The following is a 27,998-nucleotide window of genomic DNA, read 5'->3' on the forward strand; positions in this document are numbered from 1 at the left end:
GGGCCCATCACAGCCACAGACCCATCCAGACAATCCCTGCCCCCCCTTATGCTCTTATCTCCTCCTTTGACAGCTTCCACAGTGGACATGTCCCCTCCACCATTCTGGCCTTTTGTTGAATCCTAGATCTTGGGCCTCCAGCCCTTGATAAACTGCATGATCTTCTTGACCTGGAGTTTGGTCAGGTGGAAGTCCTCTGACAGGATCTCCTCAGTGAGCTGTACAAAGATGCTGCCATCAATGCGCTCGCGGACAAAGAAGCTGACCACGTCCTCCGAGAGTCCAATGAAGCGCAGGCACCGAGAGACCTCCTCAAGCGATAGCCTGGCCAGGTCAGCAGGGGGCTGCCAGGGGGAGCCATCCCCATTGAGGCGGGCAGGTGGCACCTCAATGACTCCCTGGGCCAGATAAAGGCGTGTGACACCTCCCTCGGCACCACGAACAATTGTAGGTGGCAAGGGGGCGACTGCCGTCCGGATGACAATATTTTCAGTTGGTTCAAAGGCCTTTGTTGGGCGTGCTAGAGGGGCAGAGCTGTAATGCAATTCCCCCTCTGAGGATGAAGTGCCCTCAAAGGGATCACAGATCTCCGGGGAGGAGGTACCTGGCTTCTGCCACTCAAGAGATTCCAGCCAATCAGAAGAGCCGGTGGAAGCTGGGCTGGAAGAGTAGGCAGAACTGGCAAAGGGGTTGAGGGCACCAAAGGGAGCAAAGCGTTTCTGAGGGTGGGGGGCTTTCAGGCGTGGACAGCTGTGGTAACTCTTGATGGCCGTGGCCTCACCACTCCCCAGCAGTGGGGTGGAGTGCCCTGAAGTCACGCTAGGCCCCAGGTCGCTATAGGCCCAGGGGTCTGACCACGAAGACACCTGAGAGGGCTGTGATGGAGGCTGTGGCTGTGCTTGGGGGCTGGCAAGCTGGCGGTTGGAGGACTCTCCCACTTTGCAGTCGCCCCAGGTGCAGGGATAGCAGTATAGAGAGTAGGAGTCAGGAGACGGGGAACAGTTGCCACTTCGTGGCCTTGGCCTGATGGAGAAAAAGAAGAGAGACCAGCAGTCAGAGCTAGCTGCAGAAGGGAGAGGAGAGGTGGGGTCTCTGTTCCAGAGCACTTAAAACCAGAGGGCTGCAATCCAACCCACAGTGTGCCCTTCTCTGAGGCAGCAGCCCCACACCCATCCCCCAAATCAGGGTCTGAGTAATGCTAAATCCCTAAAACTAGGTACTTGAAAATGGTGAAAACCCTCCTCTCCGCCCCCCCCCCATTACTCTTGACTCAAAAGAGTGAGAAAAGCTAAGGATCCTGTTGCATTCCACAGCAGCACAGGATGGACAAGGAGACAACCCAGGCAAGGGCCCATTTCCACACAGCTCTCCTCAAAAGCAGAAATGGAGGGAGCCCCCAAGAATGCATCCACCATTGTCTGTTTTTACAAATGATGGGCACTTCTCAGGCCTACAGGCTTCCTTCCTTCTCAACCTTGCTTGCTTCACCAGGAAGCTCATTTGTGAACACAAAGGAGCCATGGGAAACACAACAGTACAATCTCCCTGTTGAGAAGCTCCCACTTTCCAAAAGCTTTCTTCAGCAGCCTAAGCCCAGGCTGTATCTCCCTTTCATCATCTGGGAGACATTCGGAGATCAAACCCTCCCGGCGGCCCCAAGCTAGATGTTCTTTGGGACCTTCCCATGTCATTTTCAACAAGCTGCCCAAGGAGTGCCAAATTCCTGATGCAAATCTACCCCCCTGCCCACCTAGGGACAAACACACCCAGGTCTCAGTATATTTTTTCTATGTTACTGGAGATCATTTGCAGCAGGGTTGTCAGATGAGAGAGAAAGGGCTCGTTCTCTGGATGGGATGGATTCATGATACACCTCCCCTCCAAAATGTGTGGTTTTGGAACTCTCATCCAATATTCAGTCAGCCTCAACTCTTGCACAAGTTTCCAGCAAGCATTAAATGCCAAAATAAATTCAAATTTCAGATGCAATGGAGGGCTCCAGAATGCAGATCTCTTGTTCTTATGTTCATTAGATGCTTTTGACATTGCATCTCCATGGTTCCCTGAACACAACCAATTCCACATTCAACCCCAGTCAAAGGTGTGGCCTTCAGCCCCTTCAGGTGTCATGATCAGAGCTTCATGTATACACCTGAAACCTTGTGGCAGAAGAGAGGGTGGGCTGAGAACATAAGATGAGTCTCCCATCTCCCTGTCCTCATTGCCAGCCCAGACAGTGGAAGCGTATAGCACCCTCCTCTTTAGGAACTAAGCAGGGTCCTCACTCACACATCATGAAGCCCAGGCGAGTAGTACGACAGGCTGGAGCTGGAAGCAGCAGCAGGCTGGAGTCTGGGGAAGCGCAGAGGAACCGGAGGGCTGGAGGTACTGGGTGGGAGGCCACCTCGTGGGGGCACTGGGGGTGCAATAAGGAGGCGGCATTCCTCTTTCACCTGGAAGAGACCAGAGGAGAATGTCATTCTGCGGTGTGGAGGGAGCAGGCTGAAGCCTCCCATCTGAAATCTAAGGGCCTTTCGGAGGCAGAGAATCTAAATAAGGGAGAGCAGACTCTTCAGGAGAACCAAGGTGAACTTGGCAGTGTCCAAGCCTGGTTTTGCCAGCAGAACATGAAGCAGGGAGGACATCTGTAAGGGAAAATGAGAGGAAGCGAAGGCAAGGTGGTCTCCCTCACCTGAGATTCTGCCCAAGGTTAGATGGCTTGGGGGGAAGAGGCTACAAATGCTGGAGGAGGTGACATTTCACAAGGCATGCGGCTGTGGTGCTTCCCACCTGGCAATTGCCCGTCCTCATTAGTGACCCCCACAGCATCATGCCAGGCGCAGCTCATTGGGGGAGAACCCACTTTTCATGCAGGTGAGGGTCCCACAGCTTCAGGCCAGGGATTGGCAGCAGCGTCTCCAACCAGGGCTGTGAAAGGCCTTTGCCAAGACCCCCAGAGGGCCACTGCCAGTCAGTGCTGTCAGATACTTGCCTACATGGACTTACAGGGCCCAGCTCATGAGCAGGCAGCTTCCTGGATGCAGGATGACCAAGGATTTTTATTTGGACCCTTTCCTAGTGATTAGCATCCTGAACGAGGGTGGTTGGGCAGGAAATTTATGATGTATGGCCACAGATATGCTTGGGAAGGAATGGGGATCCCAATCCCTCTAAGCATTTACTCCCACACAGCTGCAGACCTGGCAGGAACCACAAAAGATCAGAGACTCTGGGCACATCTGCACTGCCACTTTGGCTGGAGGTGCAAGCAGCACCACCATGATGCATTGGGGGGGAGCATGTAGGACTGTGCTGACTGATGCAAGGGGGTGGGGAGGGTGGCGTGGGAAGTGGTAAGGGGGTGTTTCAGGGCAGGAGGAGGTCAGAACAGGGATGGCTCCGCCCCAGGGGGGCGGGATTGGTGGAGGCCTCCTCCACCATATCCTAACCCCTTTCCCAACTGTCCCAGTGTTACACCAGGCTTCCAGCTAAATAGCAGGCATAGATCTGAGAATCCCCATAGGGCAGGCTGCGACTCAGCACTGGATAAGGGGAAAAATATCTCCTTACCCTGAGGAGACCTTCAGCCACCTCCTAACCTGCACTGGACACTGTGCCTGCACAGTTTAGGACTGGGCTGTTAGTTTTTCAATGAATTGCCTCGCTTTGGCACAACCTGATCTAGAATGTACCCCACCTACACACAGGTACCTGAAGGCACCCGTTTTGACACCACCTTCTCCTTATATAAGGTCTCCCTTATGTCTTTCTCCAAGTCAAGATCACCCTTAGCATTTTGATTAGTGGAGCAGTAGCAAGTCCCCAGTATGACATTTGTTGGGGGTGGAGGATATTTCCACCCAAAGTGCTTCTGTGAAAGCCTGGTCCCCCTAAGTTTTCTAGTTAATTGGATTTAACTTAATTGTGCCTAGAAATGGACCAACATACTAATGAGAGATACTCCACACACCCAATCCCAGTCAGTAATCTGGCCACTGTGTTTTGAACCAATGGTAGTTTCTGAGCAAGGGCAGTCTCACATTCAACTCACTGTAGTAATCCAAGCGTGTGGAAAGACTGGATGGGCGAGAACAAGGCTTATTGCACAGCTACAATCCTACATGAGCCTACCCAATGGTTGTGTTCATTATCGTAGGCCCTTTGTTGAGTACCCAGTCTTCAGAGGTTAGGCAGGACGAGGGCCTTCCTTCCTGGCATGGAATCTGAAACATTCTGCCCAGAAGAGCTCCCTGACACCAGATCTGTTGCTTTCACAAAACTAGGTGAAACATGTCTTTTGCGCAGGTTTTTGAGCAGCTCCATCTCTTGAGTTACAAAGCAGGCTCTTTTGCTTTCTCACTTCATCCCCCCCCCCCGTTCTATCATTTTTCAATTGTGTTTTTCACTGTTTGTCATTCATTGATGAGTGAAATGCAAGTGTTACAAAATAAATCAATATAAAGGAAACACATTGCTGGATCCCAAGTCTCGGCACCAATGCAAGCAGTAGGTTTACAAGACAGCTGGATTCGAGCAGCCACTGATCAAGGGCTGGGCTGGCCCAGAATGCAATTGCTCACCTCATACAGTTGTAGGATGCCCTAAGCTTGAGGGAAGCCTGTGTGGAACAGGAATGGGATGAGCCCAACTCCTGGCACCAAGAGGGACCCTACTTCCCATCCATGGAGAATGTGGCCTCTCACTCTCCAGCAGCACCCCTGCTTTGTAAATGGAAAGGTTAGCGATTGGTGCCCACACACAATCCCTACGTACCCCTTCAGGTTGCCTGCACAAGCTGCAGCCCTTCACTCGCACTCTATTTGTAGCTCTCCCACAGTGGTTCTCATTTCCCACCAACATTTTACTGCACAAGGCTTCTTACCGCTTCAGATTTGGGTGGGACTGGGGGCGGAGTGTCTCCCATTGACTCTTCCCTCAGCATCCCTTGACAGCATGATGTCCCCAGTGATGAGGAAAGGCTCGCAAAGGAGATGAGGTCGTGCTGGGCCTTGTTGATGCTCTCCAGCCCAGGAGGGTTACTGCTGGGTTCTGAGTAGTTCTCAGTATTTTGATTGGTCCACAGCTCCTCGTATGGGAGCTCTGGAGTCCGGAAGGTGGGCTCAACCCAGTCAGGTGTCACATACTCACGCTCAGAGTCTGAGGTCTCAGAAAGGAGAACAGCATGCTCCTGGCGGGAGGGGAGGAACAGCCGCTGGCTCCTCCCTCCTGGGGTAGAGTCTTGGTGGCTGCTTTCAGAGGTGCTGTAAAGGCAGAGCGAAAGGCGCTGGAAAGACTGGGCCAGGTCATCATGGGCATAGCCCTGCAAGCAGAGCCGTACACGGCGTGGGCTGGCACACTCCTCGGAGAAATCTGGCTTGGCCTCACGCACAGCTTTAGAGTACTCATTGGGGTCAAAGCACTCCTGGCAGATGGCTGCACTCTCTCGCAGAAGCTTCTCTAACTGGGGGTCTCCGCCTCCACGGAGCAGCCCCTCTGGCAGCAGGAATCGGGGCATGTCCGTGAGCAGGAGGAAATGGAAGGGGGTCACCTCACCTTTGCGGAGGATGCAGCACAGCACCACGGTCTTTGAGATGATGCTCACCAGCTTGTAGCAATGGCCCTCACGGATGGCGTGCAGGTCGTAGGGGTTGCGGGGCGGCCGGCTGGGGACAATCACGTTGACAGGCAACCGCACCTTCTCAATGATGCTGCGGATTGTGTGTTCTCCCTCCTGCATCTGCATCTCAAGTGGGGAACGGGTGCTGAAGCGTCCCTTGCACTGGAAGGGCAGACTGAGGCTCTCATTGGTCCGATGGTTCATGCAGATCAGGCAGGGCATCTTGCCTTTCAGTTGCTTGCCACCACTGCTGCTGCTGCCACCCCCACTACTGCCACTGCTCCCACCACTGCTGCCAGGGACTCCTGCTTTGCCCAGTTTCCGGAGCAGCGTGTTGAAGCGTGACTTCTCCTTGGCGGCTTTCGCACACAGGATCTCCGCCTGGCCCATCAGCGTCAGCTCATCCCCTGCATGCAGTGTGAAATTGTAGACCTCACTGTCCTCGCTGAACTCACCCGACACAACCTGGGGAAGATCCCATTGCAAAGGACAGGAAAAGAAAAGAAAAGGGCTTCAATAAGGAGAGTTCCACAAATGGTTCTTGGGGGAGAGAGAGTTTGGCTGTGGCTGCTTAGGTGGTCACAACAGGCTTTGCTTCCTTATGCTCACGTACACATAATTCTTTGCGTGGCTCTGGAACTCCAAATAGTGCAAGTGGCAATCATTCACCAAGCAGAGCACAACCCGCCAGCCACATATGACTGCCTGTCAGGGGCATGGTCTGCATCACTGCAGGGTGGTCAAGCACCTAGCAGGTCACAATCCATGGCCAATGGGCTGCATTCAGCTGGGTGGGTCACAGACTGTGCAGCTCTGCTCTAGATATAAAACAAAAGCTCTTCAAGAGGAGGGATTTGGGAGGAGGCAGCAAAATGTCACACAAGAAATGTGCAAAGTTTAGTGCCCGAAGTGAAGGCCCCCCAATCCCCAGGACCCTGTCAGGGACTGGGGAGGCAGACTGGGCACAGGGTACAAAAGCTGGCCTCTCAGCTCTGACCTTCCAACCTGTTCTATGCCCAGAATTCAAGAGAAGTCAATGAAACCAAAGAGGTATCCTCATGCCTTTCAGTTCATTTCAATCAAGTGGCAAGACACTTAATATCCAAGAACCTAAGGGCTGCTCCATTGGGTCAGACAACACAACTTTCACAACACATGGCTCAGCTCTGCATAACTGGACAAGAAACACAAAATCCATAACTGAACAAGAAACACAAAAACTGAACAAGAAACAAAAATTTCAGGGTACTTCTGGGGTGGGGGCTTTTTGAAGCCTCTCCAAGCCATTAGCTTCCACACCTAAAAGGATTGCTTAATTCTCTTTTTGGTTCACATGAGAGGAGGCAACACTGCACCCAATGGCACAGCCATCCCCTCCCCCTTTCTTTTGTTTGTTACAGTCAGTACCATAGAGGTATTGCCAGCTCCTAGTGCCTCCACAAAATGCCATATCCTCTTTTCCAGACCTTTCCATGTAACCAGAGATACAAAGAATCCACTGTGCTTGACACCAATAACAGTGCTTGTGTTGAGTCAATATGGTATCTATCTTCCCCCTATATTATTTATATACCCCACACATCCTTTTCTTATTAAAGGGCAACACCACAGAATATCCCACCTCCAATGGCAGCAATACAGCCAAAATGAAATGAAAGGTATCTGGGGAAGATGTACTCTGGTGGAAACTCAGAAGTGTGGCAGTCCTGCTTGGCCCCCACAACTTCCCTTTCCACATGTCACACCTCTCAACAAGCCTGGAACAAGTGCTGTTATCCCCTGCTGAACCACCACCACATTTATTCACAAATTCTATCTGTGAATAAATGTGGTAACTGAACCATAAAGAACGTACAGGTAGATCACAGATGGATGAGACTGATTCATGAACAAGCGTGTTAAAAGTATATGCACAAAGTGTGACAATCCCAGACTAAACATCCCATAAGGAAAGAACCCAAAGGTCAAACTGAGCAGAACAAAACTGCAATCAGGTTAGATTTTTTAAGGAAGGCAGAGACAGAGAGCACATAAGCCGAATCTCTCCCTCTCTCACCAAGTGAATCACAGGCAGAATCAATCCCTTCCCCCTCCCCACCACAACACACACCAGACTGATGCAGCCCTGCACATACACCCCTACTGAAGCTGACCTTGACACTGAAGGTGATGGCCTCCATGACAAACACGCGGTCTGGGAAGATGCTGGCCACCTCCTCCACACTGTTGAAGTACTGAACGGGCTCCCGGACATCCCTGTCTTGGTCCAGCAGCTTAAATTTCCCTGCAGGATTGGAAGCCAACACATGTTGCTTTGGTTAATGGCTGAGCCTGCCAGGAAACCTCTAAGAAAGGTCTGTCCTGAGGAGTACATCCCCTGTGCAGGCTGCTGAATTCAAGGCTGGCAGCTCTGAGAAACAGACCAAGAGGAAGAACAAGGCTGAGCGATGATTTTCAGGGTGGTTGCTTTGCTGGGCCACATCAAAGGTGCCACCTGCTCCCCCAACGGTCAGCCAGATGCCTAAAAACAGGGGGGCACCACACACACACAAAGCCTTCCTCTGATGCTTGTCTTCAGCACCTGTCTCTAAAGATGAAGGCTCACTCTTGTGGCTACTGGTCACTGGCAAATCATTGCTCCATACGGTTGTCTAATTCTTTTTTAGAATGCAAAGCAAGGCATGTTGGATCAGAGCCAGATAGAACAAGCTGCTGGTGAGGCTAAACAAGCAAACTGTTCACACCATGTGGGTTGGTAATAAGGCTGAGACTCAAGGAGTCCCTCTGCACATGCTCTGTGACTTGAGCCTTGACACCAGACAGGTTCTGGGGGAAACACCATCTAATGCAACCTCTGTATTTGGCTGCTTTGAGAGGGAGTCATTTTCATGACATCACTTAACCCTTCCACCTGCCCTCGGGACCCTGGTAGCCATGGAAAGAGGCCGTGGAGGCAGGGCATATGTAGAGGCAGTGAGATCAGCAGCACTTATGGGAAGGCCTCCTCCCTGCCTGCCCACTGTTTCAGAAGGGTCTCTGAAGACAGAGAGACAGGAGAGAAAAGGAGCAAGTGAGGCCCGGCCAGATCAATCTGTGTCAATCGCTTTCCCATCAATCACATCAACTCCCAGACTTCCTGACCCTGGCTGAGCTGGACACAGATGCTTTGTGGCCTCCAACAAGCAGCGTTCGCTGAGATGGCCAGAAGGCCACACATGCCATCAGTGGGTCTCAGGGCTGGAAATCAACTTACACAGAAATCTTACTCCAAGGGCTGGACGAGCTGACCCGGATCGCCACTTGCATGTGTGCACACTGACCACTCATCTTGGCTGCCACATTTCCTCATGAACAGTTATTCTGAGGGGTGAGCAGGAGTGGGCAGCAAACAGTCATTCTCCTTTCCTTCCCAATGGCAGGCCTGGTTGGAGGCGGGCCTCTTCCCGCTGTGCCGCCCAGCCTGTCTGTCAGAGCAGTCCCATGGGCAGGCAAAGCCCCACATGGCACTCCATAGCACACGAAAAACCTTCTGAGGCCTCTAGCATGCTGTTAAAGAGAACTTCTGGTTTAACAGCAGGGCAGAAACCTCAGAAGGCTTTTGGCATGTTGCGGAGCATCGCACAAGGCTCCATTGCGCCTAGTAAGTAACCCCTTGGAGTCAATTGTGCCTTGACAATTGACAAGGCACCCCATGCTGCCAGAGGGGGGCTAACATCCCTCATTAACATAAGAACATAAGAACAGCCCCACTGGATCAGGCCATAGGCCCATCTAGTCCAGCTTCCTGTATCTCACAGCGGCCCACCAAATGCCCCAGGGAGCACACCAGATAACAAGAGACCTCATCCTGGTGCCCTCCCCTACATCTGGCATTCTGACTTAACCCATTTCTAAAATCAGGAGGTTGCGCATACACATCATGGCTTGTACCCCATAATGGATTTTTCCTCCAGAAACTCGTCCAATCCCCTTTTAAAGGCGTCTAGGCTAGACGCCAGCACCACATCCTGTGGCAAGGAGTTCCACAGACCGACCACACGCTGAGTAAAGAAATATTTTCTTTTGTCTGTCCTAACCCGCCCAACACTCAATTTTAGTGGATGTCCCCTGGTTCTGGTATTATGTGAGAGTGTAAAGAGCATCTCCCTGTCCACTCTGTCCATCCCCTGCATAATTTTGTATGTCTCAATCATGTCCCCCCTCAGGCGTCTCTTTTCTAGGCTGAAGAGGCCCAAACGCCGTAGCCTTTCCTCATAAGGAAGGTGCCCCAGCCCCGTAATCATCTTAGTCGCTCTCTTTTGCACCTTTTCCATTTCCACTATGTCTTTTTTGAGATGAGGCGACCAGAACTGAACACAATACTCCAGGTGTGGACTTACCATCGATTTGTACAACGGCATTATAATATTAGCCGTTTTGTTCTCAATACCTTTCCTAATGATCCCAAGCATAGAATTGGCCTTACATAAGAACATAAGAACAGCCCCACTGGATCAGGCCATAGGCCCATCTAGTCCAGCTTCCTGTATCTCACAGCAGCCCACCAAATGCCCCAGGGAGCACACCAGATAACAAGAGACCTCATCCTGGTGCCCTCCCTTGCATCTGGCTTTCTGACATAACCCATTTCTAAAACTGGACACAATACTCTAGGTGTGGCCTTACCATCGATTTGTACAACGGCATTATAATACTAGCCGTTTTGTTCTCAATACCCTTCCTAATGATCCCAACCATAGAATTGGCCTTCTTCACTGCCGCCGCACATTGGGTCGACACTTTCATCGACCTGTCCACCACCACCCCAAGATCTCTCTCCTGATCTGTCACAGACAGCTCAGAACCCATCAGCCTATATCTAAAGTTTTGATTTTTTGCCCCAATGTGCATGACTTTAACTTACTGACATTGAAGCGCATCTGCCATTTTGCTGCCCATTCTGCCAGTCTGGAGAGATCCTTCTGGAGCTCCTCACAATCACTTCTGGTCTTTACCACACGGAAAAGTTTGGTGTCGTCTTCAAACTTAGCCACTTCACTGCTCAACCCTGTCTCCAGGTCATTTATGAAGAGGTTGAAAAGCACCGGTCCCAGGACAGATCCTTGGGGCACACCGCTTTTCACCTCTCTCCATTGTGAAAACTGCCCATTGACACCCACTCTCTGCTTCCTGGCCTCCAACCCGTTCTCAATCCACGAGAGGACCTGTCCTCTAATTCCCTGACTGTGGGGTTTTTTCAGTAGCCTTTGGTGAGGGACCGTGTCAAATGCCTTCTGAAAGTCCAGATATATAATGTCCATGGGTTCTCCCGCATCCACATGCCTGTTGACCTTTTCAAAGAATTCTATAAGGTTCGTGAGGCAAGACTTACCCTTACAGAAGCCATGCTGACTCTCCCTCAGCAAGGCCTGTTCGTCTATGTGTTTTGAGATCCTATCTTTGATGAGGCATTCCACCATCTTACCCGGTATGGATGTTAGGCTGACCGGCCTATAGTTTCCCGGGTCCCCCCTCTTTCCCTTTTTAAAAATAGGCGTGACATTTGCTATCCTCCAATCTTCTGGCACCGTGGCCGTTTTGAGGGACAAGTTGCATACCTTAGTCAAGAGATCTGCAACTTCATTCTTCAATTCCTTAATAACCATTGGGTGGATGCCATCAGGGCCCGGTGACTTATTGATCTTTAATTTATCAATGAGGTCTGAAACATCTTCTCTTTTAACCTCTATCTGACTTAACTCCTCGGTCAGGAGGGGCCGTTCGGGCAGCGGTATCTGCCCGAGGTCTTCTGCCGTGAAGACAGATGCAAAGAACTCATTTAATTTCTCTGCCATCTCTAAGTCTCCTTTTATCTCCCCTTTCCCTCCCTCACCATCCAGAGGGCCAACCGCTTCTCTGGCGGGTTTCCTGCTTCTAACATATTTGAAGAAGCTTTTATTATTCCCCTTAATGTTGCTGGCCATGCGTTCCTCATAGTCTCTCTTGGCCTCCCATATCACCTTCTTACATTTCTTTTGCCACAGTTTATGTTCCTTTTTATTCTCCTCATTAGGGCAAGACTTCCATTTACAGAAGGAAGCTTCCTTGCCCTTCACAGCCTCTCTAACTTGGCTGGTTAGCCATGCGGGCACCCTCCTGGATTTAGTGGAACCCTTCTTTCTTTGCGGTATACACCTCTGCTGGGCCTCTATTACTGTTGTTTTAAGCAGCCTCCATGCACTCTGGAGAGATTGGACTCTTTTTACCCTCCCTTTCAACCTCCTTCTAACCAGCCTCCTCATTTGAGGGAAGTCCGCCCGTCGGAAGTCAAGGGTTTTTGTTAGAGATTTGCCTGGTATTCTTCCCCCAATGTGCACGTCAAAACGGATCGCAGCATGATCACTGTTCCCCAATGGCTCAGTAACGTTTACATCTCTAACCAGGTCCTGCGTACTGCACAATATTAAATCCAGAGTCACCTGTCCTCTGGTGGGCTCCGTGACTAGCTGATCTAAGCCACAGTCATTTAGCACGTCAAGAAATCCGGTTTCCTTATCGTGACCAGAACACAAATTGACCCAGTCAATATGAGGATAATTGAAGTCCCCCATGATTACAACCCTGTCCCTCCTTGTCACCTCCCTGATCTGTTTCCTCATTTCAAGGTCCCCATCAGATTTCTGGTCTGGAGGACGATAGCACGCCCCCAGTATTACATCGCTGCACAAGCCTGGTAATTTAACCCACAGAGATTCTACGGTGGAGTCGGACCCACCTTCAATCTCTACTTTGCTGGATTCTATCCCTTCCTTAACATAAAGGGCCACCCCACCTCCAACATGCCCCTGCCTGTCCCTCCTGTAGAGTTTATAGCCCGGGATTGCGGTATCCCACTGATTCTCCGCATTCCACCAGGTTTCCGTTATGCCCACTATGTCAATATTTTCCCTTGTCACCAGACATTCCAGTTCTCCCACCTTTGCTCGTAGACTTCGGGCATTCGCATAAAAGCATTTATACACGGAATGCCCCAGGATGGGCTGCTTATTTGCTCCTTTGTCCCCGCATCCTCTCATTGTGCCAAACCGTCTATCACATCCCATCACCCTACCTTTCCCAATTTCTTCTCCTACCCTGCCTTTGTCTTGTTGTTCTCTAACCTCCCCATCCTCATCCCATAGGGATGAGGAGTCCCGAACCGGATGCCCCTCGGCTCCTGTCGGCCTTCCCCCAGGGATCAGTTTAAAAGCTGCTCTGCCACCTTTTTAATGTTATGCGCCAGCACTCTGGTTCCATTCTGGTTCAAATGGAGCCCGTCCCTCTTGTACAGGCCCCGCTTGTCCCAAAAAGTTCCCCAGTGCCTAACGAATCTAAACCCCTCCTCCCTACACCACCGTCTCATCCACGCATTGAGACCCCTGATCTCCGCCTGCCTAGCTGGCCCTGCGCGTGGAACAGGTAGCACTTCAGAGAACGCTACCTTTGAGGTCCTGGCTTTCAGCTTCCTGCCTAAAAGCCTAAATTTGGCCTCCAAGACCTCCCAGCTACACTTGCCCACGTCGTTGGTGCCGACATGCACCACAGCCGCTACCTCTCCCCCAGCACTGTCTACTAGCCTGTCTAGACGAGAAGTGATGTCCGCAACCTTCGCACCAGGCAGGCAAGTCACCATGCGGTCCTCACATCCGTCACAAACCCCCCTCTCTATGTTTCTAATAATCGAATCCCCCACTACAAGAAGCCCCCGACCCCCCTCCCGCCGAGGAGTATCCCGAGTGCGCTCGGATACGGGCCCATCCCCTGGAGAAGGGGTCCCCCCTAGGGGATTGTTTCCCTCCTCTCCAGGATGACATCCTCCAGTCCCGAGACTTCCCACCCGGGCAGCCGAGGAGCTGCACGCCTGAGGTTGGGACGAAGCCTGATCGTCCCCGGAAGTCTCCCCACAGTCCTCCTCTGGCTGCCTGCGCTTCTCCAGGTCGGCCACCAAGGCTTCAAGGGAGCGGACGCATTCCCTGAGAGCCTGGAGCTCCTTGCACCGAGGACACACCCATGACTTATGCCCCAGAGGCATATAATCATACATGTGGCACTCGATGCAGAACACTGGATAGCCCCCACCCTGCTGGCCCTACTATTGGCCCTACTATTGGAGCCCTACTATTGACCCTACTATTAAATGACCCCCCCCCCGATTCCTGTGGCACATCTGTGGATCACTTGCAGCACACCAATGCGCCACAGCACATTGGTTGAAAATGGCTGCCTTAGATAAACTGCTCTTCTCCCAACCTTTACCCAATACAAAAGGACTGTTGGAAAGACTACTGACAGGAGAAGCCATGAGGATGTGCCACATGAAACGGAACAACAGCATGGTCTTGGACTATATCAAAAAGTCCGCTCTGAAGAGGTGAGGAGGCAATGACAACTTGTACAGTGCATGTACTTAGTATCTTCCCTGACATTTCTGAGCCAGGACTGCACCCCTCCATTCTTCCCTCCTCCTCCCCAAAGTGGTGCCCCCGACCCGGCCAAGTTTGCCTCCATCTGCAAACACAACTCCTGCACAGCTTCAGTTTGCTCAGCAACACTCTGCTCTTCAGCAAACAAGGAGGCCAAACAGATGTGGGAGCCACAGATGGGAATGACTGAGGAGCAGGCTGGGAACCAAGGCTGCCCTCTCCCAGGTCAGTCTTCCTGGAGACGGCTGCGTTCCTCTTTTTTCCCTCCAGGGGTACTTGAGAACAAGCTGCAGCAATGGAGGGTGAGGGAAGGCCCAGCTGGAAGACAAACAAAGGCCTGTTTGCAGATGGCAGCTGGTACACCCAGCACCTCCCAGCACCTCCTACAAGGGGCGAAAGAGAAGGCAGGACTGGCGCTCTGCGTCTTATTTGACGGCAACCACTTCCCTGCTCCCTCCTCACCCTTGGACTGGGACAGTAGTTCTTGGGGGGCTATCACCACCCACAGCTAGGGAGACTCAGGCAGGAGGAAGGCACCCTAGAAAGACCTCCCAACCAGGTCAGCAGAGAGCCTCAAAATCCAGATGCCCCCTTAAAATGGGGCAGCAGCGGAGGGTGGACAGTCTGGGATGGTGGGGCAAAGCAGCTTTGACTGAGGAGAGGGAGCCTCCTGCACTCTTGACTTTCCCACCTTTGTGAAGCGCTACAGGACGAGCTCCAAGCTGGGTGAGCAGGTAACACAGGCCTACAAAGCTGAGGGTCAGAAAAGTTTTTCCCAAACTTTATGGTGGTTTGATATGAATTTGGGGTGCTGATTCCAAAAATGGCACCCGTTTTGCCTTATCACGTCTAGTTTTGGAGACTTCACTAAAGAGGCTATGCCGTGTCTCCAAAACTAGATGTGATAGGGCAAAACGGATGCCATTTTTGGAATCAGCACCCCAAATATACCCAGGAATTGGTGTAACGTTTAAGGAAGCAAAATGTGTATTGGCCTGTGTAACCTAACAGGAAATGGAGCTCAGTGTCAACAAGTTTTAAGAGATGCACAACAGGGCAAAAAAAAATACCATCTTATGATATGCCACTGTTGGTGATGAACCAGAAAAGAGATGTCGGGGGAGAGGTGCTCAATGAAAATGCCACCCCAGTGTGCAAACAGCAAATTCCAGGCTGGGGGTCTTTAGGAAAGGAATGAAGAAGACAACTGTGATTATTATATTGCCCCTAAACAAGTCTGTGGGGCAGCCACATTTGCAATACTGTGTACTGTTCTGGTTGCCCCACCTCAAGAAGGATATTTCAGAGCTCGAACAAACGCAAAAAAGCACAATGAAAAGAAAAGGCCTCGCTGAAAAGGAAGGCTAGAAGGCAAAAAGCAGGAGGAAATTAAGGATTTTCATCAAACTTCCCCAGACACTCCCATCCTCTGTCCCAGTCAGAATCTGGAGACTTCTTAGCAGCAAACAAGCCATAATGTATAGGCGCCATACCTGACTTCGGGGTCAGTCAAATGCCCAGGGTTACTCCATGAGAACTAGTGACACTCTGAACATATGCGGCGCCTTTGATGACATCTGTACTGGCTGGCAACAGCTATGCAAGGTGTTGGAGGAAGGGTCTTTCCCAGCCCCACCAAAGCATTACACCAGTATTTCTCAAATTTTTTAGAGGACCTAGAGCAGCAAATTTCAACCACTGTTCCATGGCACACCGGTATGCCACGAATGGTCTGCAAGTGTGCTATGGAAGGGTCATATATTGGGGAAGGGTGTTTGGGGAAGGGTCATATATTAGTGGGACCATTGGGGAATGTGAGCTCCCTGCTGGCAGTGTGGTGTACATTGTCAATTGTCAAAAAACTGTGCCTTGACCATTTGATCACCTTCTCAGTGTGCCATGAGATAAAAAGGTTGAAAATCGCTGCCCTAGAGGCTGCTACCGGATTAATAAATACCATGGGGGAGAGTAATTGGCCACCCCAGCACAGTGTCTTTACTAGTGGCTGTTTGCTGGTGTTTCTCTGCATCTTTTTAGACTGCGAGCTCTTTCAGGAGAGGGACCCATTTGGTTGGCAACCTTCAGTCTCGAAAGACTATGGTATAAGCCTACAGCACCAGGTATTCCCAGGTGGTTTCCCATCCAAGTACTAACCAGGCCTGACCCTGCTTAGTTTCCGAGATCAGACGTAATTTGACTTTGTCTGTAAACCGCTTTATGAATTTTTTGTTGAAAAGTACTATATAGATGATGATGATGACGACGATGATGATAGGAAGTGGCTATAATCGTGATTGGGCAGCAGTGCTCCCCCCTCAAGTAGCAGTTTGTTCAACCCTTGATGCACATAGCTTAATCTGCCCTGTCAGTTTCGTGAACCATCAAAAATTGGATCATGACCCACTGGTGGGTCCCAGACCCACAGTTTGGGAACCATGGCATTATCCTATGTATTTTTTTTTTGTATTGGCAACCTTCAGTCTCGAAAGACTATGGTATTGCGCTCTGAAAGGTGGTTCTGGCACAGCGTCTAGTGTGGCTGAAAAGGCCAATCCAGGAGTGACAATCCCTTCCACAACGGGAGCAAGTGCAGTCTGACCCTGGTCTGTCTCCCTGGCTATGGGCCTTCCTTCTTTGCCTCTTAGCCTCAGACTGTTGGCAAAGTGTCTCTTCAAACAGGGAAAGGCCATGCTGCACAGCCTGCCTCCAAGCGGGCCGCTCAGAGGCCAGGGTTTCCCACCTGTTGAGGTCCATCCCTAAGGTCTTCAGATCCCTCTTGCAGATGTCCTTGTATCACAGCTGTGGTCTACCTGTAGGGCGCTTTCCTTGCACGAGTTCTCCATAGAGGAGATCCTTTGGGATCCACCCATCATCCATTCTCACGACGTGACCGAGCCAACGCAGGCGTCTCTGTTTCAGCAGTGCATATGTGCTAGGGATTCCAGTGGACCTTCACCAAAGAAGCCAGGTGCTCAGCCCACTGAGCTGCAGCCCCCTTTAGAGTCTCAAACTCATTCGAACCCCCCTTTCAGTGCGTGTACATGGCTGACAATACTTTTAATCCAGAGGGACAGAATGAGGCCTCTATTCCAGACTAGTTAGACTTCTGAGAGGCGTGAATTGGGTTATATGCAGGGCTGGCCCAAAGCAGTGGCAGAAAATCAGTGACATACTTCCTCCCCCCAAGTAAGGTAAGGCCCAATCCACTGAGATGTTTTCTTGCACAAGCCTCACTGAGATGAGCAGGAGAGGCACAGAGTGCAGAGCTGCCATTCATTCCAATAAGGACTACACAGCAGACCTTCCCAGTTAATTTCACCCTGTGAGATGCTGTCTCCCACTCTGCCACCCTTAATAGCCTCCAGAATCTGGCATATGGTGTGGTGGTAGGGTCACTTTTGGGCATTTACATTCTTCTTTTGCAAGATCCCACCCATTTTGTCACCTCCTGGTCAAAACTAAACAATGCTGCAAATGGAGGCTGGACCCATCTGCTCGGACTTCATGAATGGGACCAGCAAAGCAAGTTAAGACACTTCTCTCCTCTTTCCCCAAGGAGCAGTGATTAGCCAAGTGGCCTCCCATTATTTATTCATTCTTGCACATCATTACCAAAGATGGGAAGCACTTAGCCGGCTCATTAAGGGCCAGGGATGATCTCAGCCCTGGTAACTCCCAGCTCTGCTCACTCCCCTCCTCCTGCACCATCTGTCCAGCTGGCTCCACTACCTCCCAGCATGGCACCAACCCCTCTCCCAGTCCCCCCTCTGGCTTCCTAACATCACGCACCTCTCTCCAGCCAGTTCATGCCCAGGACTGCCACATGCTTCACGCATCCTGTGCTCACCTCACAGAACCTGGGTTGCAAGCCACATCCTCCAGACTCTCATTACACACCTGCAAAACTGAGGTTGAGAAGGAGCACCGAGCAACCTGCCTGGAGCCAGGTGAATCCCTGGTGATGCCTGGAAATTGAGCTTGGAAGCTCCTGCACTCAAGGCCTGGACTGATCAGCTGGTCTCAAGTTGAGTAAACTGAAAGGAAGAAGCTGGGGGCTTCCTGTTTGCCAAAAACCTGCAGATGACCAAGGAAATGGCCAGACTAACCCAGAAGGCTATTGGAGAAAGGGCAGGGACAGCTCTTTCCCTCTCTAGCCATGGAGGAGCAACCTTAGCACAGCCTGCAAAGGGCTGGGACTCCTTGAATCATCTGCAGCTTCTGTGTTGACCTTTATGGACAGAATATAACACTAGGGAGAATCAGCACATTGAGAGTCTTGCCTCCCATTCTAGCACTGCCTGCATTTTTTTACAAGATGGGAGTGCGCAGGTGGGGTTGTTTCCCTGGAGTAGCAGTCCTATTCCTCACCCTTCCTTGAGAAAGGCCTGGCCAGACGGAGCAGCCAAGCTCTCCCTGTCCCTCTCAGGGCCAGCTTCTCCTGCTCCTCCTCCTCCCAAGCCCACTTGCAACAGCATCATGAGGGACTGAAGTCAGGCCTGCCCTGAAATAGCAACATAGCAGTCACCACATGGGGCCTCTTTGCCAGTGAGGACTCCCACTGCACCCAGGTCCCAGAGACAGCACCAGGATGCAGTTACCCAGCCCAACACACAGGCAGCTGACCAACAATTAAAGGAGGAGGAAGCCACCCTCAGCACAGACTTGCCCCGCAAAGGTCTGCAAGGCCACTGTAGCAACCCTGCTTTGGGGAGGGCCAGTGGAGGAGCTTCCTTGAGCCTTCGCAGCACAATAAGAGAGAAGCTGTAGTGCAGTGGCTCCCACAGAAAGAACACACAAAGGGGGCCTTGGAAACCTCTCCCCCCTCCACCCCTTCATCCCCCACTGCAAGGAAGCATGCCAACAGGGAATGGTTCTGCTTTGTCCACGGGCTTAGAAGAGAATCCTTCTAATTTGAAGAACTAATTTGGTGAGCTATCTAGGACCATGTGCATCCAAGCTTTGGGGGGAACAGAAGGGTGCAGGGAAATCAGATGGCAGCACCAGTCTCTGACCATAACACCCTTCTGACACAAACCTCAAAAGGTGCTAAGGAAAGTGATATGATTTCTTTGCAAATGCACTCCAGTTCCAATTATGCCTCATGCATTTGGGGCACTTTTTGTCAGAAGCAGCTGAAACACAATTCAGAGAGAGCCATTCAAATACCATTTAGCACATTCAGATCATACTCAGTCACATCGTGGCATGTTGCGTTGGGCAATTTTCAGGGCAGAATCTTTTGCCCCCACTCCACAGACACCAGGCCTAGAGCCACAGTTCTCGCCGCCTCATCACTTCCTCCCAAACATCCAGGTTTAGTGGAGAAGCTCCTTGAGACAGAGGGTTCTTAACTGTGGCAGTGAGCAAGCACATGGAGAATGATGCACATATTAAAGAAAGGGCACATTAAAGGCAACCTTGGAGGTGTACCTCTATGCAGCCAGCCTGATCCAAAACATCAAGTTGGGGCACTCAAGAATCCATTGCTGCAACCAGTTTCCATGGAGGAAATTGATGAGACCAGCATCCAGGAATGCAAGCCCAACTAGGAACTAATTGCCATGATCCACCACTGCCACAGTGGCTGCCCCCTCCCCGATCTAGTCCTTCTGCCTCTTGCAATAGGGCCCCTCCTGTCAGACATGGCAGCCCTCCATTCCACCTCACCCCATTCGCCTATCCCATTACCTGGATACTGGAGGGGGATGTCAATCTTTGGTCCAATGACATAGTGCCCCTCCTCCAGGCTGTGGGCTGTCACCGTTGTCCACTGGCGGCAGGAGTGGATGAGAAGCACATCCTGGGCGCTGACCCCTTCCACACGCTCTCCTGCAGTGAGGGGAGGGGGATATGAGAGCTCCACACAGCCTCCCTGTGGCACACCCACCCCCCACCATCTTCTTTCCTCAGGCGCATTTTGCCAGGCAAAGGCCATCTGCAGACCTACTCCTCCTCCCAAAGAGTCAGGAAAACCTTCAGATGGCAGCAGCTTTCTCAGTAGCCGGCATGGCCACCTATGCCTGGCCTGCAGCCCCTCAGCACAATGGCCTCTTGCCACCACAGCAAGTCCAGGCATCTCCCCCCCCCTCCACATCAACCCACCCCATCCCATCAGCCTCGGTCCCCAGGACACTAATGGCAGCACACGGGCACAACAGGAACTCAGCAGAGATCCCCCAAAGCACAGCCTGTTTGCTGAAGGGGACGCTTGCCAAGGGTCACAATGAGGAGCGAGCATGCCAGGGAGCCACACACCAGGCATCAGCAACAGATGCAGAAAAGGCAAAATGAAAGCCATGCAAGGCCTCCCAGGCAGCCAGAGCAAATGGCTGAGCCTCTTGCTTCATCACCAGGCCAGAGCCCCCCCACAGCACCACAGAGCAAAGCACCCCCCCGGAACCTGACAGACCATCAGGCCTCCGCTGCCAAGAGTGTTACCCCAGAAACAGCCCTTTGTTCATGCTCAATGGCCAGAGGCAGTCTGGAACAGCCACATCTTGGGCACTGAATCAGGCCAGGGAGGGTTCAAGCCACTGGATAAGGTGAGGCCAAGTGGGCCAGTATCTCCAGAAGGCCAGCAAGCCCCATCAAGGCACAACAAAAAGGCTGCTGCCAAGGAAACAAAGGTGTGCTCCGCAGCCCCTCCCCCACTTGTCACAGCCAGCAGGGGGCACATCCCTGCATCATGATCACATTGAACTGGAGGGGCTTGGGGCTCACCTAAGCCTGCCTCAAAATCCCAGAGCCAGGCGAGAGATGCACCACAGATACCCTCTTCACCACACTGAGGAAAGGCCTCTCTGGAGCTTGACCCTGTTCTGCTTACCCACTGTTTTCTCTCTGGGGAAGAGCCAGGCAACCTGTCTCTCCCCTGCGGGAGCTGTGCCAACAGGAGCTAGGAGGTTGGCCACGGGCACACCACTTCCCCAAAGGGCCCCTCTGAACACCAGCAGTGGTTACCAAGGAAATCTGTGCTGTTTGAAGCCCTTTGCAGCCAAAATGCCCCTCTTGGCAGCCAGACCCAGGAGAGGATTCTTTTCCGTCTCTGCCACTATGGGCAGAGGCTGCAATGGTGTTTATTGATTTTAAAAGTTTAAAACTCAGCTCATTCCATTGTCAAGGCAGCTTGGAACCAGAAGCCTAAAGCCCACCCAAGAGTGGATTTGCTCACTCAGCCTAATCGTCACCATACCAAGGTGAAGACATCCAAACTTGCAGCAAAAGGAGCCACTGAGAGGCCACCGGCAAGCAAGGGAAGCCCCACATGCCTGGCAGCTCCTTGCCAGTTCAGGGGCTCCACACTGCCTTTCAAAGAGCTCCTCTAGGTTCAAGAAGCTGCCAGGTATGTGGAGCTGGTGGCTCCTTTTGCTGGACTTGTTGCCCAACTGTTTCATAGGATGCTCATAAGTTCCTGTAATTCCAGAAAGCACAAGGAGAATGTCTCTCTCTGGCACAGTCCTGGAGTGAAGAGCATGAACTACAAACTCAGGAAGTCCATGACTCCAAACTCCGCTCAGTCACAAAATCATGGTGTGGGCCTTTAGCAAGCCCTTGGCTCTCAGCCTTCCTTATTACACCAAAAGAAGGCCATGCTGTCCTACCTACCTGCCTAAACCATTCCTGCCCAACATTGCATATACGCAACAGGGATCAAATGTGTACACCTGTGGGCTGGGCAGAAATGGGTTAACTTATGTGGGGTCAGGAAGGCAGCAGGGGGTGCTTGCTTAAATCCACCAGCCTCCCTGAGTCCCCCAAATCATGACCACCCTTCAAAAAACAGTGGCTCAGCACAAAAGATATGGGGCTGGGTCCCTCTACCACTCCCTTGCTCTCAACTCGTTGCCAGGGCTATTATAAGGATCACTGTGATGAAAGCATAAGAACATCAGAGGAGCCCCATTGGATCAGGCAAAAGGCCCATCTAGTCCAGCTTCCTGTACCTCACAGTGGCTCACCAGATGCCTCGGGGAGCACTAAAGACTACAAGATACCCATAACCTCTTGCAATTTTTTTTTTTTTGCATATCTGCAAAGGTGCTTAGAAAAGTGCCCCAATATGCTCAGTTTGTGACCTTATTTTATGGCATCCCCCCCCTGTACCTCTTTCAGCCCCAGAACTTCCTGACCCTTGAGGAGAAGTATGGCAAGATGGCATCATGGCAGGCTTTTGAAGACTCTGATTGAACCAAGAGAACTGGCTGGGAAGTATTTTTTTTGCGGGGGGGGTGGGTGGGTGGGCTGTTGGAAGAGAGGATATTGGGCTGTGGGAATTCCATGGCTTTTTTGTACATTTGAATCAGACTTGGATGGGGGAGAGATCTTCTGGTAGCAGCCAGGAACAATAATCTATGTTCAATAATCACAAGGTGCATGTTTACTCTTTTCTGTTGGTGGGAACCCCCTGTGGGGAGATACTGGGGGCAATCCGCTCACTCTCCTCTCCAGTCTTTGAGAGGGAGGGCCTGGAATCGCCCTTGCTGAATTGCTCTTCCTGCCTCATCATAACCCAAGCCCAACTAATGCTGATGTTATGAGAGCGACCCCCTTCCAGTGTGCATTTTCTCCTTGCAAGAAGCAATCATGATCTCAGCATTCAAATCCTTGTCTCTCTGCCCTGTTGCCAAGCAGGGTCCATTGTGTCAGCCTGAAATGAAATGCTACTGAAACTCTCGCTTTTCCAAACAGGAGCCCTGAAGACAAGAAGGGAGCTCAAGATGCAGAGGGCTTCCTTCTTTCCTAGGTCGGCTGCCTGTTTGCCCCTCAAGCAAGAGCCCTCTCAGGATGACCTCCTGGTCAGTCCCCTACTGGGAAGTGGCTCCATCAAATGACCACCCTGCCTGTCAGGCTCTGAGTCATCTGGGAGTTGGGGGCATCTCCTCCAGATGCTGCAGACCTCTTGCCAGACCAGGCTGCCTGCCTAAGGACCATTCGCCACCCAAGGATGAGCCTCCATACTTGTCCTCCCCAACAGGGGTACTGACAGCAGCTTCCTCCAGTGACGTGACCCCCCCCCATGATATGGCCCTCCAACCTATATGAGGGACCTCTACCTACCATGACCACTCAGGGCTAGTGAGCAGCCAGAATTCGGAGACATAGAGACCCTAGCAAGGTGGACTTTCTCCTATGATTACATCGGAGAACCTTTTCCATACCCAGCATCAGTCATTGTTCAGAGGAACAGCCCAGGACCAGGCAGTTCCTGAATGACCCTTATTAAAAACTAATGCCTACAGTCACTGCCAATTATAGAGCATTTTGTCATCCTTCATGACTGCCCACAAATGCTCATTTTTTTCCAAAAGCCTTGGACATAATCCCCATGTCTTTGCACATGCCCCTTTGCCCTCACAGATGCCTGGTTATGCCACACTGCCACACCGCACCCACCCCTTCCTCAGTCTCTAAACCGACATTGCTGTGTAACGAACACTGATGGCATTCATAGGTGGGGGGAGGGGAAGCCAGGTTGAAAGAGGGCAGCTTGCCGCTGGCACTCACCAAGAGCCATTGCAAAGGTAGCGTGTTCTAGTCAGGCAGTCTGGTCTCCCTAAGGCTGCAGGAATGGGGTAATCTTTGAGAACGTCCCCTCATGCATCAAACAAGGCACCAACAGACCAAACAAAAACCTCACTGTCTGCAGCAAATGAGATTAACATCTGTTTCAGGTAAACTGGTGGAATGATGGAGAGTTTACTGCCTTCTGAAGCAGACTATTCCACTGTCATACTCTTTGTACCATCAGGAAGGTGTACACTGCTTTGAGTTTTAGAAAAGTGAAATAAACCCTTTAAATAAATAAAATAAATAAGATCTTCCTTCATATGTTATGTTAAACATAATTACCTTTCCAATGTAATCAAAATCTCCCCTGTTGTAATTTAAACCCATTTGTCCTGGCCCTAATTCCCAGAGCAACCAAAAACAATCTGCTCCTTCTTCCATGGAGACAGTCCTTCAAGTATTTGTAGATTTGTAGTTAACCATCTCCTCCCTTCAGAACCTGCCCAACTCCTTTGATCTGTCCTCTTAGGACATGGTCTCTAGCCCCCCTACCATCCTAGTCACCCTCCTCTAGGCCTGCTCTACTTTGTCAACAACCCTCTTCAACTGTGGCATCCAGAACTAGACACAATGTACCCAAAACAGCCATGACAATTCCAACGCAGGATATCCCAGGAAGGGAAGGATGTACAGTGAAGCAACAACTGCAGTCCTAGGAAACACATTCAATCAGTATCAGGACAACATGCTCTCAAGTAAAGCCATCAACACACAAGCATGCCCGTCTTCTCTCTGACCCTGACAACCTTGAGGAGCAGGAACTGCAGCCTCCTGCCCCCCCTCACATGTTTTCTTGGGCATACTTGCACTCCCCCCCCCCTCTGCTTACCCCCCTAAGCCCCCTTAGGACTCTGCTGCTGTCCTAAATGGATCTGCACTACCAGTTCTTTCTTTGCATTCGGAAAGAGCAGCAACAGGCAAGGGGGAAGCAGAGGGGGAAAGTTCTTAGACAAAAGGCACCAAAGCTTTTACCCTGCCCAGTCTTTAGTAGCAAGTCAGTTACAAAGAAACTGAAAACCTGGCAGTCCAACATATGCTGGTTGGGGGGGGGGGGAGGAACTAGGGATCAGGGTCTTAGGGATCAGGGTCTCAATAAAAACTACTGGAAAGGAATGCAGGGAGCCAGAAAGATCCCTCCCAATATCTTCAAGCATCAGGAGTTTGAAAGCATTAGCCACCCTATATCTGCTGGGTCTCTTTCTCCAAGGCCACTTGTTTCAGCAGCCCTGCTGCTCTCACAGTGAGTGCTGATCTACATCCTCCAGAAAAACAACAACTGGATCTACCTGCAAATAATGAGACCATATTCCCCCTCCTTCTCCTGCAATCAGTCTCTTCCTGGATCCAAAAACTAGTTAAGTCTCCTCTCAGTGTCTTGTCTCCCACACTGAACAAACCAAACATTCCATCTTTCCGCACAAGCTGAGTTTTCCAGACCTCTACAGATGTTGATAACCAGGCAAGAAGTGTTCAAGAGCTGAATCAGTACCTGATCTACAGCAGGAAGGAAGACAAGAGGACAATTCACACTGACTTCTGGATAAGATCTAACTCTGGTTCCTCTTTCTACAGTGGCCAACCAGATGCCCCAATAGGAAGTCCATGAGCTGGGCAAGAAAGTATAGTCCTCTCCCATAGCTGCTCACCAGTATTAGACAGTGGGGCAGACTGCTGCTCAACACGGAGGCTCTATCTAGAGTTCAGGATCAACTGCCATCAATGGACCTCTCCTCTCCCTGAATGTGTCCAGTTCCCCTTTAAGCACACAAAGTAATCTGCTGCCCCCCCCCCAAGCTGGTTCAGACCCAAAGGTGTAACTTCTCTTTCCAACAGTGGCCAGTCAAGGGTCTAGCTGCTTGTAGGGCCAGGAGATCATACTCCATATTTGGTCCCATAGAGAGAGCAAGACACACCCCAAGCTCTGACCTGACCTGGTTCAGACCACTGCATGGTGCAAGTGGAGAAGGACCACCATACGAGGGCACTTGCAGGGCAGAACCAATCACTCAAGCAAAGGAGTCAATTCATGCTGGGGTCTCATAACTTTGCAAAGAAGAGGTGGGGACCCTCAGCTCCAACACCTCTGGTGCACATCATCTGCTCAACCCACTGACATTTTGTGTTCCTCCTTTGCACTGCCACGACCACTCACAGCATGGCAACCACCTGCTTTTCAACACTCATGGAATACTAGAAGCATTTCCTCAAATTACGCTCCTAGGAGCCCCTTTTCATCCAGAAGGCATCACACGGGCTAGAAAGCAGCCTGACTGACATCCTGGTACATCATGGCAAAGTCTGCTCAGGCACCACTTGAGAAAACAGCCTCAGTGCTGGAGGGGCTCTTGGAGAAACAGCAGGAGTGGAATCCTAGTGCCCAAGCCACCAGTTGGACCACCCCACCTACCAACCTGGTGTCCACTCAGCTTTTAGGATTCACACAAATTGAGTCACAGTGGTGGCCTGCAGGGACCAGAGTGCCAACAGCCCCACACTGCAACACAGCAAACCCTGGGGGGCAATGCGGGAGGCACTAGAGCTTGGCCTGGCAGCCTGCTGGGAAACAGGGCACTGAAAGCTTCTCGGATGCTTCAAGTCAATGGAGGAACCACCATGCCAGCCTGCAGCTGGAGAGGCCACATTTGGGAGACAAGCCACAGAGGAGGACCCAGCTAGAGCTGTCTGCACACCACAGGGGAGGGGGCTGCGCCACCCCCTTCCCAGTCTCCCACCAGCAGAAAAAAGCAGGCAGGAAAACAGGCACTGACAGCTGCCCATCTCCCGGGCAGGGCTTCTGCTTCCCATCTGAATGAGGGGCAACAGCAACTGAAGAGTTCTTGGAAGTAGGACAGGCAGAGCAACTTGCATCATCGGGGACTCTTCTGTCCCTGCCCCCTGCCCCCAAGCCCATTCATAAGCTGCAGAGGCAGAGGGGGGAAGAAGAGAAAGCCGGCCATTAGTATTCAAGGCATCGCCTGCGCTGCTGAGGGCTAAGATTCCCATTCTTCTCACAGAGGACAAAACCCTGAGCCAGGCAACCAGCCACAGAAACACCCCCTGCCCTCCCCCCCAAGCATTCGTGGGGACCGAGTGAGTGCCATCTGCAACCAATCTCTCCCCAGCAATCAGAGTGACAGAAACTGGGGCAGGGGGAGGAGGGCACCAAGGGGAAACAAGCAGGGAAGAATTGTGTGTGTGGGGGGGGGGTGCATGTGCAAAAGTGCACCTCCTTTGATCCTGCACGGAGCCCCACAAAAGCAGCAACCCCTAAGATTTCAGCGACACCCCCTCCTCGAGGCTGAGAAAAAAACAACAACCCGTGACTGTAACAGATGGCAGAGCCCTGCAAGGAAGGCCAGGTGCCCACCCACAACCTGCCAACAAAAACACGCAGAAGGAGCAACTCAGCTGTGCCAGCTCGACGGGGCAAGCGAAATATGGGGGAGGGAACCACGGGTCTTGGGGTGCCCGGAGGGTGAACAACTCCTGGGACCCTTTCGCCACAGCAGCAAACTCTTCCCGAGAGGATCTACTCCCCCCCAACACACACCCCTCAAACAAAAATGTCCCCGTCCCAGAGAAATGGTTTCGACCCAAACACACGCGAAGCTCCCCCTGGAACCCCATCAAAGGAGGCTGAGGCTGCAATCCTATCCACATTCTCCTGGGAGTAAGCCCCATTGACTATAATGGGACTTACTTCTGAGTAGATATGCTCCATCCTATCTAAGCTTACCTGGGAGTAAGCCCCGTCGACTATAATGGAACTTCTGAATAGATATGCACAGGATTGGGCTCTTACCACGCGAAAAATTGAGGCACCCCAATGGGGTGCAAGCAGATGGGGCACAATCCCCCGGGAAGGTCTCCTGCGCAACCCCGACCGAAGGAACTGGAGGTTCATTTCAATGGCTTGTGCAGGAGACTGGGGGGGGGGGGAGGCTGTGCCCTGTGGCACTCGGCTCTCCCCCGTTGGCACCGCGAGTCTCGGGCCAGCTGTGCATCCCGACGCCGTCGCAGCCCCAGAAACAGCTGCCGCGCCCCCCAGCCCTGCCCGACGCCCTCCTGCTGACCCACCGGGCCCGGGGCGCACGAGGGTGGGCAGCGGGCACTTGGCCACGATGAGGTCGAGAGGCAGCGGCGGGCCCGGGCTCCAGGCGAGGCGCCCCAGCGCCGCCGCCAGTCGCTCCATGCTGGCCGCCCGCCCCGTCGCCGCATCGCCCGCCGCCGCCGCCGCCGCCGCCCGCTCCGTGCAGGCGCGGCAGCGCGCTCAGCAGCCGAGCCCCGCCGGGCGCCTCCGCCCCGGCCGCGCCTCCTCTTCTGCTTCTCCCGGCAGGCGCGGCGGCGTCCGCCCCGTCCAGCAGCACCAGCTC

At 52.0% G+C, this 27,998-nt stretch overlaps 1 protein-coding gene across 1 annotated transcript; it reads right to left on the minus strand.

Moving 5' to 3' along the window:
* Window positions 1-122: 122 nt before the first annotated feature.
* On the minus strand, window positions 123-27,817 carry GAREM2 (GRB2 associated regulator of MAPK1 subtype 2). The gene is made up of 6 exons (XM_066612014.1): window positions 27,703-27,817; window positions 19,747-19,887; window positions 7,771-7,901; window positions 4,883-6,082; window positions 2,290-2,453; window positions 123-1,023 (listed from the first exon to the last, which is right to left on the minus strand). Exons 1-6 carry the CDS (start codon window positions 27,815-27,817, stop codon window positions 123-125), a joined length of 2,652 nt encoding a protein of 883 aa, XP_066468111.1.
* Window positions 27,818-27,998: the final 181 nt, after the last annotated feature.

Source organism: Tiliqua scincoides, chromosome 1 (genome assembly GCF_035046505.1).
Source record: "Tiliqua scincoides isolate rTilSci1 chromosome 1, rTilSci1.hap2, whole genome shotgun sequence".
NCBI lineage: Eukaryota > Metazoa > Chordata > Lepidosauria > Squamata > Scincidae > Tiliqua > Tiliqua scincoides.

Coding starts and splice junctions, on each gene's coding strand:
- GAREM2 (XM_066612014.1), bottom strand. CDS start 27,817: ATGGAGCGACTGGCGGCGGCGCTGGGGCGCCTCGCCTGGAGCCCGGGC. Junction 7,902..19,746: donor CATCCCCCTCCAGTATCCAG/GTAATGGGATAG, acceptor CCAATCCTGCAG/GGAAATTTAAGCTGCTGGAC. Junction 1,024..2,289: donor TCGCCTGGGCTTCATGATGT/GTGAGTGAGGAC, acceptor TTTCTCCATCAG/GCCAAGGCCACGAAGTGGCA.